The sequence below is a fragment of the Vombatus ursinus genome, unplaced genomic scaffold (genome assembly GCF_900497805.2).
Source record: "Vombatus ursinus unplaced genomic scaffold, bare-nosed wombat genome assembly UNPS02014932.1, whole genome shotgun sequence".
Taxonomy (NCBI): domain Eukaryota; kingdom Metazoa; phylum Chordata; class Mammalia; order Diprotodontia; family Vombatidae; genus Vombatus; species Vombatus ursinus.
This window is the reverse complement of record NW_020954710.1, coordinates 4,448,627-4,460,558: the sequence shown is the minus strand read 5'-3', so window position 1 is coordinate 4,460,558 and position 11,932 is coordinate 4,448,627. Positions and strand designations below refer to the sequence as shown.

Below are 11,932 nucleotides of genomic sequence, written 5' to 3'. Positions count from 1 at the left end.
CACACACACACACACACACACACACACACACACACACACACACACACCAACTCAATCTCCCTAGTGCCCAACTTTCCTCATCTGTAAAAATGAAAGGGTTGACTCAGAATAATCTGATTTTCCTTCTAGCTTTCATAAGCCTAGGAACTCTGAAAGGGAAACGGAGGCAGAAGGAAGGTGGGTTACCAGCTTGCTGGTTGGGGACACAATATGATCAGCTTCTGATGAAGAGCCAGTGTTAGAGTCTTACTTTGTTTCTCCTGAAACAACTCTGCCAGTCAGATAGTCAAACATTTATTAAGCACATACTCTGTGCCAGGCACCGTGCTAAGCACTGGAACTACAAAAAGAGGCAAAGGACAGTCCTTGCCCTCAAGGATCTCACAAGCTAACAGTGTGGACAGCAAGCAAACAATATGTACAAATAAGCTATGTGCGGGATAATTAGGAAATCATTACAAGAGGGCAGACACTAGAATTAAGAGGGTTGGCAAAAGGCTTCCAGTAGCAGATGGGATTTTAGGTGGGGCTTGAAGGAAGCCAGGGAAGCCAGGAGGCAGAGATGTGGAGGGAGAGCAGCCCCATGCCCACATGGGGGACAGCCAGAGAAAATGCCTGGGGCCAGGCAATGGAGTGCGTTGTTCCCGGAACAGCCAGGAGGCTGGTGTCACTGGATCTAAGAGAACCTGGTGGGGTGTGAGGCTTAAGAATGCCAGGAAGGTGTTAGGAGGGGGCTGGCTTACAAAGGGCATTGAATGCCAAGCGGAGGATTTTTATATTCAGTCCTGGAGGTGATAGGGTCCCCCTGGAGTTTATTGAGTAGGGAGGTGATATGGTCAGCCCTGGGCTTTAGGAAAATCACTTTGGTGACTGAATGGAGGATGGATTGGAGTGGGGAGAGACTTGAGGCAGGGAGAAGAAACAGAAGTCTAGGTGAGAGGTTCTGAGGGCCCAAACGAAGGGTAACTGAGGAGTGAGAAGGGGAAGGATGGGAGAGATGTTGTGGATTCAGAAATAATATTTGACAACTGATTAGAAATATGGGGTGAGGGAGAGTGAGGATGCTAGGATAATGCCTTAACCTTAATGCCTTTCCATTTATTGATTATCTCCAGTTAATCCTGTGTGTATCTTATCCTTGTATGTCTTCTATTTGTCTTGCCGCTTCAAGTCCCAAGGATAAAAACATGTCGCTAAGAACTGACTCTTGCCAGGGATGAGTTATGCCCTTGGCCGAAGAGGGAGTCCTGTGGCCCATGACTCCTGTTCCTTAACAGACTTTCCAGAAGCTTGTTGAAGTGTCACAATCAGAACAGATGGACCTGGCAGTTAGGAGCCTTCGGCAGTGTGCATGCGTGGGGGTGCCTTTGGGCTGTGGGTTACTGCTGTGGATAGTAGCATAAGCACACCACCCTAAGCAGGAGGGGAAGGCTGCTTTTCTTTTTGGGGCTGGATCCTGAGCAAAATCAGTGGCTACTGGAGTTGATTTGGGGAAGAGTTTCCTGCCCCATCTGCCTTCTGTAGATGGCAACATCCCACTGTCTGATCAGTCCCCCTCCCCTTGGCCAGGAGGTAAGGCCTCTTCTTGGATTTTTTGTGGGGTATGGTGTCTCTTTAGACACTTGTAGAACCGTATAAAGTGGAACTTGGATTTCCCTGGCCTGGTTCTAGGATTCTAGGGGCCGATGTTGTCCACAGATATGCTGTCTTTTCATACTAAACAAGAAACCAAGGCATTTTTGCTAAATTGTTGTTTAATCATTTGTTGTTAATCATTATATGTGCCATCATTGCAGGAGATTATAGGATAGTCTCTAATGAACTGTTTTTTAGCAGTATAAACAAAACATAGTTGCTTGCATATTGGCTCTCTCATTAGACTGTAAGCTCCTTGAGGGCAGGGACTGTCTTTTTGCCTTTCTTTGTATCTACAGTTCTTAGCACAGTGCCTGATACATAGTATGAGCTTAATAAAAGTTGACTGACTGACTGACTCACTAATGCCAACGTTACAGACTTTAGAAGAATGGTGGGCTTAAGTTGGGGCCTTCCAATCCGGAAATTCTGTGATGCTGGGAAAGTGCTCAGAAATGTTAAAAAGCATGGCTTCTCTCACCACAGGACTGGAAGGAGAAATACATCCACGAGAACTACACAGAGGCCCTCAAAGGGAAGTTGGTGGAGACGGTAAGATAGCCGCAGGATGTGGGAGGGAGCAGCTGTGCAGAGGGAGGGGGAGGCGAGCGGTTGCCAGGGAGATGTTTTGGACTCTGAGCCTGCACAGATGTGCCTTCCTGTTTTGTCCTGGCTGGGAACTGACCTCTGGGGAACTACTGGGGTCAGAAGAACAGCAGGATCCTGTCATGTGAGTGGTGGTCACCAGGGATGGCCCAGCTGATGGGGCCAAGCTTCTTGCTCTGTAGGAATTCAGCCCAGTTCTTCTTTCTATCCTGACTATCCCAGCTAGAATTAGAGTTCAGTCCGGGCTGAAGGGCTATCCTCATCACAGCACCAGGACACTTCCTGGACATGGGTTCTGAGCAGAGTGAATGGCTATGGCATGGTTTGGGGAACAAGTGGCAAGAGGGCATGCTGGGAAGGAACTAAAGCCTTCTCTGACCAGCATGGGCCTCCCCAAAGGGTCCCCTTTGCCACAGCCCCATGGGAAGCTTGAGGCTTTGTTAAGCCATGTTCTTTTTTTTTTTCTGGGGGAGGGGAATAATGGGGGTTAAGTGACTTGCCCAGGGTCACACAGCTAGTAAGTGTTATATGTCTGAGGCCAGATTTGAACTCAGGTCCTCCTAAATTCAGGGCCAGTGCTTTATCCACTACACCACCTAGCTGCCCCCGTACAGCCATGTTCTAAGGCAGGGGAGGGAGGGTGACTGACAGGGCTGTGTCCAGGCAGGGGGGCGGTGCAGATAGGGATGAGCAGCAAAGAATGGAAAAAAGGAAGAAAGCAAGTGTATCAATCCCTGTGCCTAAATTATCCCTTTCCTCCTGCTCCCTTCACCCATCCTGACATTCTACTCCCACTCTTCTTCCTCTCCCCCCTCTCTCTCCCTCCCCTCCTCTGTCCCTCTCTCCCTTTCTCTCTTTCCCTCCATCTCTCTGTCCTCTCCCTCTCTCCTGTATTTCTCTTCCTTTTTCTATTCCTTTCCCTCCCTCTCTCTCTTTCCCTCCCTCTGTCCCTCTCTACTTCTCTCTCTTTCCCTCCATCTCTCTGTCCTCTCCCTCTTTCCTGTCTCTTTCTTTTTCTATTCCTCTCCGTCCCTCTCTCTCTTTCCCTCCCTCTGTCCCTCTACTTCTCTCTCTTTCCCTCCATATCTTTTTCTCTTTCTCTTTCCCTCTCTTTTTTTCTCTCTTCTTCTCCCTCTTTTCCCCAGATCTCAGGCTCTGCCCCTGCTCATAGCCCTAATTTTTAAGCATAGATCTAATCATGTCACTCCCACTGCCCAAAATCCTCAGTGGCTCCCTAAATCTTACCATGTAAAGTTCAGATTCTTCTACCTAACATTCAAGACCTTCCATAATCTGACACCACCCTACCTTCATGTTGATTCACTTCTAAACATGCTACACCCCAATCAGTGGATGACCCCCTGTCCCCTGAACACACTTTGTGTTCTGCCTTCTTGCCATGACTCGGCCAGTCTCCTACGCCTAGAACATCCTTGCTCCTTCCCTTCCCATGTTGATCTCCTGCCCAGGGCACATTCCAAATGCTCCCTGCCTAATCTACTAGTCCTTCCTGGACCCTTCCCCCAGGGACTTATTCAGCCCTCTGTTTGTTCCTCTTTGATAAACTCAGAATAAATGACCTGTGTATAGCATTGGTGTGTATACCTATCCATTACTTGAGTTCCCAGAGTGCAGTGTCAGCCTCTGAGCTAAACTTTGTCCCCGAGAGCCTAGCACAGTGCTCTGTACAGAGCAGGTGCTTAATAAATATTTATGGTTGCTGTTGGTGGGTCCTGTCTCCCCTAGCCCTGTCCAGATGTGTACTGGTTTCCCATCTTCACGGAAACGGCCTGCGATGAGCTGGTAGAGGAGATGGAGCACTTTGGTCAGTGGTCGGCTGGTGACAACAAGGTGAGGGACATCTGTTTCTCTTTCCAGGTGAACTCTTCTCCTAGTCCAGGTCACTAAGTCAGCATAGGTGCCAAGAGGGCAGGTACAGGGGCTGAGTAGGGGGCAGATGTCTAAGAATTCTGATGGGATAGACGAAGAGCATTGGGCCTGGCAGGGAGGGAGCGGGGATGGGGCCGGTCTTCGCCAGCTGCCTTATTGTTTTCACAGCAAGTTACACCCACTCTCCCTAGCTCTGGGAGCAGCCTTCTTTTTTTTTTGAGAGAGGCCTTTTGTGGTTCAGTCATTTCAGACATGTCTGATTCTGTGACCCCATTTTGCGGGTTTCTTGGCAGAGATACTGGAGTGGTTTGCCATTTCCTTCTCTAGCTCATTTTATAGATGAGGAAACTGAGGCAAACAAGGATGAGTCACCAGGGTCACCCAGCTAATTAGCATCTGAGGTCAGATTTGAACTCAAGATTGCAAAATTATCAGGAATGAGCCTGGCTTGAAAGAAGAGAGATGGAAGCACAGAAGTGTCTTTTTCTTCCTTTTTGTCTTAAAAAATACTATCTGTTATATAGGATGGTTCTCTGGGAAGAGTAAGGGGAGGGATGTTGGGGTGGGGAACTATGGTGATGTTAAGAAAAAAAAGAGTAATAAAAAAGTTAAAAAAAAAAAACAACAAATAACAACTATCCTCAGAGTCCTGAGTGCTCAGTTCTGCTTTTTCTGACTGAGTGTCTACATTGTGGCGAGGTACCACCATACCTAGCATAGAGCCCTAGGTCTGGAATCAAGAAAACCTGAGTTCAAATCCTGCCTTGGACACTCACTAGATGAATGTCTCAGAGCACATCACCTCTCTCAAGTCTCAATTTCTTTATCTGTAAAATGGGGATAATAATAGCACTTAGCTCCCAAGGTTGTTGTAAGGAATCAATGAGAGCGAGTAAAAGGACTCCACCAACCTTAAACCGCTATAGAAATGCTACCTTTTATTATTATTATTATTATTAGTAGTAGTAGTAGTAGTAGTATACCCCAGGCTGTTTGTTTATGGGATTGAAAATCTTTCAGAATGGAAGTAACCAGGTTTCTAAGTAGGATCAACTGGAAGGGAATTGAGGCCAACAGAGGTTAAGTGACTTATCTAAGGTCACACAGGAACTAAACGGCAAAGCTTGAACTTGAATCTGGATCCTCAGGCTCCAAATCTAAGGATCTTTAAATATAAAACAGGGAATTGGAATCTTGTGCCATTAATGACCCCCTCTGGCAATGTCCAGTGAAGCCTATTGACCCCTTCTCAAAATGTTGTTTTTAAATGAATAAAATACAAAGCATTACAAAGGAAATCAATTATTGAAATTCAGTTATCAAAATATTTTTTTTAAAAAACAAGTTCATCAACCCCAGATTAAGAATCCCTGGCCTTAGCCACAAATACTGCATTCACATTGCTTAGCTGCTTATCATGTCCCACGTTCCTCTCAATCGCATTCATAACTTTTTCAAAAAATCAGTTTCGTTTGAAAAAAAAGAAAGTAAGATGATAGGGTTAGGTTTATTTCTTAGAAGACTCCTTCTAATTCCACATTTTAAGGGACTTCCTAGATTTAGCATTCTACAGTCTAAGGTGCATCCCCAGCTCTGACTTTTGATGTTTTAAGATCCTTTCTAGCTTTGACATTCCATATTGTAAAGTCTCTTCTAGCTCTGATATTGTTTTCTAAGTCCTTCTCACTTCTGACATTCCATGTTCTAAGCTTCCTTCCAATTCTGACAGTCCATGTTGTAAGATTCCTCCCAGATCTGACAATTCATGTTCCTACAGTTCCTTCTAGCTCTGAATTTTTTGTTTCTGATGACTCTGTCCTGGAGTAGGTAGATGGCACAGTGATCAGCCCTAGCACTTTGCCTTGCTCCATTTCTGATATCCATCTTTAGGGCAACCTGGTTGCCCCCTGCTCTTAGGAGCTGCCGTATTGCTTAGTCGGACACTTGATTGGCTTAGCTCACTGTGGCTCAGAAGTCGTGAGTTGAGCTCAAGATATCCACCAGTCACAGCCTCCCCCAGGAGCAGGAATTACAGGTGTGTGCCACCAGGCCTGCCTTTTTTTTTTTCCTCCTGACTTCCAAGACAGGGCTCTTTCCATTCCTTCCTCCCATTCAAATGTGGAGGCATGTAGGGGAACTATATGTGTCTGTCCACGTGGACATGCATGTAAGTCTCCTGACTATCAAATTTGACCTCTGTGTACTACTCTAGTCCATTGTGAGATCATTGAACCTAGCCAAATCTTGATTGCCATTAGTAACTGTTAGATGCTTTGAGATCTGTGGAAAAGGTGGAGTCTAGACATGTAGGCATTGATTTGGTTACTGAGCAAAAAACACAGGTACCACTCTAAAAGTACAGAGGAGTATTGGGGTCTATTTTCATTGAGCTAACTGGTATCCTCTGGTAACTGAATTCCAGGACACCCGAATTCAGGGTGGCTATGAAAACGTCCCGACAATTGACATCCATATGAACCAGATCAAGTTTGAGAGAGAATGGCACAAGTTCCTGGTGGAATACATCGCCCCCATGACCGAGAAACTCTACCCGGGATACTACACCAGGGTAAGAACACCTGTCAGACCCTGACCAAGAAGGACAGCCCCAGCTAGGTCCTAAGAACCTGCCAAGCTGTTAGGGAGTACTCAAGGTAGAGAGGTAGGTACTGGTCCTCCCCCACTCTCCAACCCAGGTCAGGCAATGAGAAGGGATGTGGCTCTAATGGTCCCCCCTTCCAGGAAAGCAAAAGCAAGTCAGCTCTTTTCAATATTCTACTGACTGTGCACAGACCCAAGGATTTCTGGGGGCCTCTGGATGACAACAAAGCTGCCTGAGTTTCCCCTTCAGGATGGGGATGCCCCACGACTGACTCAGCATCGACTCTGAGAACAATTTCCTTAGTCTGATCTGCTATTTGAAAAACTTACCCCGTGCCCTTGAATCCAGCCATCTTTAGTTAAAGTGGCTCCAAAATCAGTCTGAGAATCTTCTCAACCAGATAATTAATATGCCATTTTTCCCCTTTTTAAGAAAGTTTTCTTAATGCCTTTCTTAAGCAATCATTTCCTGATATAAACTTTCCATTGCTAGTCATTCCTTATACCAAAGAAAACTAGCCAAAAAAAAAAAAAAACCAACCAGGAACAGACAGTATTCCTGATGGTGTATGCAGCATGTAGTCCACCACCTCTCTACTTGAGAGGAGGGAGGACATACTAGTATTTTTATTCATTTATTTCTTTATTGAGTACTCTATTGTGTGTGCAGTCCTGGCCACAGTATTCCAGGGAACATCATGATACAGACCAGGCCCTTGGGGATTTCACAGTATCATTGAGACAAGACATAAATAATTAAATACATGAATGAATAACATCAGTAGCTAATCAACAACTTTCGACATTACAAGGCTATCAGTGCTAAGTGCCAAATGAGTTGTTTAAACAAGTATCATAAATTTGAAAAAAGAGGACTTTTTTCATCTCATTTCCCCCCAGGTCATGTAGAGAATTGACTTAATCAAAGGTTTGGTTGTTTTTTTTTTTTTATTGGCCCAGTACCTTGCATATAGAAAGTGCCTAATAAATGTGCTTCATCTCTAAAAGGAAGGGGATGGTCTGGATGACCTCAAAGGACCATTTCTAAGTCTTCCTGGGAACTGATTTGGCTTGAATTGAATTTTCCATTTGCACAATCCCGTCTCTTGGGCTATGCTTATTTGCAAGGCTGATTGCCTGTAGTGCCTCAGGAAGAAGAGCATGACACCCTCTAGGGAGAATGATGCTGCAGTCCTAGCCACCTGGTACCTGAGTGAAGTGTTGAGGTGGAGAAGAATCAGACTTCCTTGTTAGAATGTCATCACATGCCAGGAAGTCAGCAAGGTCTGGGAGGATTAAGCAAGCCAACCTCTCTACAATTCAATTCAATTCAGCAATTGGGTGTTTTTTTTTTTTTAAGGTTTTTAAAACATCACCTAAATTTTCCTCAGTATCTGTCTCCTTCCCTTGTTCCAGTGACCCATATTTTTTAAAGAATATTTTTAAAGAAAATATTTTTAAATGACGATATTTTTAAAGAAAAAAATTAGCAAAACATATCAATACATCAAAAAAATCTGACAGTCTCTACAGTCTTCCATACCTATGGACCTTCCACTTCTGCAAAGGAGTAGGGGGAGGTATCTTCTCTTATCTCTTCTTTGGGGCCACGTTCAGCAATTTTTAATTAAGCACCTCCTATATGCCAGGCATGGTGTGCTAGGAGCTGGGCATCTAAAGAAAAGAAAACGAAACTGTCATTCTGCTGGGGTATGCTACAAGCACACAGATAAATACAGAGAGAGAGCACTAAGAAGTTGAGGAATCAGGGAAGGCTTCATGGAGGAGGTGGCACTTGAGTCAGGAAGAGGAGGAGCCTGGAAGTCAGCAAATCCTGTCTGTGATACATACTAGGGGCAGGTCACTGTAGGGGAAAGGTCAAGCTATCTGTGAGTGCTGGCCTTTGTGAGTGAGCCCAGAGAGGCAGCAAGGGAAATGGAGGGTTGGGGTGACAACTAGCAGAGCATTTTTGCTGTACTGTAGAATTCACAGAGGAGTGGCGAGGTGGTACAGTGGATAGAGCACCAGGCCTGGAGTAGGGAAGATCTGAGTTCAAATCTGGCCTCAGACACTTATTAGCTATGTGACCTTGGACAAGTCACTTAACCCCTATTTACCTTAGTTCTTCATCTGTAAAATGGGAACACACCAGAGAAGGAAATGGCAAACCACTCCAGTGTCATTGCCAAGAAAACTCCATGGACGTAGAGTCAGACATGACTGAACAACAACAAGAATTCACCAAAGGCAGTGATAGGAAATCCTCCAGAGGGGCAGGCTGTCACCAGATCAGTCCTTGCATGCCAGGCTGAGGAGCGAAGCTCCAGCTTCACCTCCTCCCATCCAGGCTCTTCTGACTCCTGTACAAAGGGCATGGGGCTGCCCCACCCCAGCTCCTTTGTGGCAGCGGCTCCCAGGGTCCATTTAGGGAGAAAGCAGGTTAGTCATTCTCCTCAGCTCTAACCCTTTGAGCTTCCTCTGAGAAATGGTGGTTTTATCTAAACCTTCTTGAGTCTGTTTCTGTCCCCAAAGTCATGCCATCTGTCGGAGCCCTGAGGGCCAGGGTTCATTCTCTTTCGGGAGAAGCATGAATTCTTCATACTTGTCTGACAGTTCCCTCTTTTCAGTAGTCAGGGATTTCCTGGATGCTGGGATTTGGAGTGCCCCATCTGCAGCACATGGCCACTAGGCACTAGCGTTCTAGCTCTGACTTTGGGCTTCCCAAAGCTCACACATTATTTTATGTCCCCAGTTAGAAGGTCCCTCCTGGAAGGGATGGACTGTTTGAATTATTTTTTTCCCAGTGCCTTGAGAATAATAGGCAGTTAATAAATGTTTGTTGATTTACTGATTGTTGCAAGGATCTGTATAGATGGTATGGAGAAGGCCTTTGTGGTCATTGACATTTCTGCCCCTGCTGTCTCCCCAACCCCCTTAGAGCCCCCACTAGAAATGTCTGTTGAGTGAATTAGGACATGTTCAACCCGTAAAAGTCAACATGTGACCAAAGGGACCATGGCACCTACTGCAGGAATTGTGCCTAGTACTGGGTTAATAAGCAGTGCTTTCTCTCTTTTGCCCTCACCCCCAGGCCCAGTTTGATCTAGCCTTCGTGGTCCGCTACAAGCCAGATGAGCAGCCCTCCCTGATGCCACACCATGATGCATCCACTTTCACCATCAACATCGCCCTCAATAGGGTGGGCGTGGATTATGAGGTGAGAGTTTCCTGCAGTCATAGCCCCTGGTGGGAGGGTAGTAGTGTTAGAGGTCCATCAGAATATAGCTTCAGACACAGGATGTATAGGCAAGAGATACTCAGAGACCTGTCCCAGATAAGGGCAGAGAAATCTGAAGCAGACTGGGTACAGAAAGGCTGGGAGTAATGGCCCTGAGTGGGATTAACCAGGGAGGAAAAGGCAACATGTCAGAGTGGATGAAGGGGCCACCTTTGGAGCAGCAAGTCCTGTCTCTGATCCATACTGACTGTGTGACCCTGGCAGATCACTGGGGACAGCTAGGTGGCACAGTAGATAGAGCCCACGTGGAGTCATGAAGACCTAAATTCAAATCCTACCAAAGACACTTACCTGAATGACCTTGGGCAAATTCCTTAATTTCTCTTTGCCTTATCTGTAAAATGGGCATAATAGAACCTACCTCCCAGGGTGGTTGTGAGGACTAAATAAATTAATGTATGTGAAGCTTTTTGCACACCTTAAAATGCTATCCAAATTAGAGTATTATTATCATCAGTTAATTACTACCACTACTTAATCTCTCAGTGCCCTTGGCAATTCTCTTAAAACTAAATTACCAGTGAGTTGTCTATCTGCCCCCATGGAGAGTTCCCTACTAGTGGAATTGCAGGTCAGGACCCCCCTGCCCCCCCAAAAAAACTCATTAGAGCTTTCTAGAGGGAGGAAGGTAAAGGCATGGGTTTGGAGGGGGAGAGCTGGAAAATTAGGGAAATGTGGGTGGTGAGCTGATGGGTCAGCAGCTGGTGGAGGAGCCTTGGAGCCCAGAAAAAGGGTCTGAGCCTCTGTGCTTCTGAGCATCTCTTCCGTGGTCTCTCGCTCTAACTAGTCACACTGGTTGGCTTGTGGAGTTATAGCCAAAGGCTATAAAGGATTTCAGAGGAGGGAGGGATCACTGAGGCCTGTGATATGGTCAGCAGCATTCTTGGAGGGGGCCTGTGATGGATAGTCAGGATAGCTGAATTCTTGGAGGAGGTGGGACTTGAGATAGATCTTGAAGAAGGGTTTGGGTTGGAACTTCTTTCCCCATTGATCTCCATCTTGTGTATCCTAGGGAGGAGGCTGCCGGTTCATCCGCTACAATTGTTCCATTAGAGCCCCCCGAAAAGGATGGACCCTCATGCATCCGGGCCGACTCACCCATTACCACGAAGGGCTCCCAACCACCAAAGGAACTCGATACATCGCTGTCTCTTTTGTCGATCCTTAAGAGCCCAGACTTTGTCACTGTGGACCTTTCCCCTTTTCTGACCAGGCCAGGGGTCCTCCATGACTGACCCTTGGCTAACTCTGGCTGAGCCTCAGAGCTCTTCTTGTCCTTCTTTGAGGCTGAAAGCCCAGGATGGGAGTTGGAATGGATAGCCTCCCACTCAGTGCTCACATCATTTTCCACAATGCTGTGGTCTCTTGGCTCTGGGAGACACCCTTTGCCTTAACGACTGCCCTTCCCCAGCATTTTCTTCCTGAGATGCTTTCCTCCTGCACCTTAGGAGCCGAGTATCCCCCAGACTCTGCTAGGGACACTGTGAAACTGAATAGACTGAGAGGTAGACCCCAGAGCTGAGCTCAGGCCAAAAAGGGAGCTCCCAGATCAAGACTGAACCTTGGAGGACCCCGCTCCTGAGCACCACTGTGCTCTTTACATCCTGCCCTCCCGGCTCAGTCAGCCCAGTCCTCAGACTTCCTGCTTCCCATCGCAGACCAAATCTGATGTGTAGCCTCAAACCCATCTCTAGACCTCTTGCCCAAGGATGGGCCCAAGGGTTCACCCCTGCAACAGACCTGGTCAGGATCAGGGGGACAGGCAAGGAATCTATTTATGTTTCAGATCAGTCCCTGCATTGGCTGGTCAGCCTCTGAAGAATGGAGGACCAGGGCTGGTATTTACACACACACACACACACACACACACACACACACACACACACACACACACACACACAC

General features: G+C 46.5%; 1 protein-coding gene across 1 annotated transcript in view; it reads left to right on the top strand.

The window, feature by feature from the left end:
• The window catches only part of PLOD1 (procollagen-lysine,2-oxoglutarate 5-dioxygenase 1), a 42,249-nt gene extending 30,323 nt beyond the window's left edge, over nucleotides 1-11,926 (top strand). The window contains exons 15-19 of the mRNA XM_027843931.1: nucleotides 2,122-2,187; nucleotides 3,988-4,092; nucleotides 6,554-6,700; nucleotides 9,824-9,949; nucleotides 11,043-11,926. Of these exons, the coding sequence (XP_027699732.1) occupies nucleotides 2,122-2,187; nucleotides 3,988-4,092; nucleotides 6,554-6,700; nucleotides 9,824-9,949; nucleotides 11,043-11,198 (600 nt within the window). The 3' untranslated portion in view covers nucleotides 11,199-11,926. The remainder of the gene's footprint in view (nucleotides 1-2,121; nucleotides 2,188-3,987; nucleotides 4,093-6,553; nucleotides 6,701-9,823; nucleotides 9,950-11,042) is intronic.
• Nucleotides 11,927-11,932: the final 6 nt, after the last annotated feature.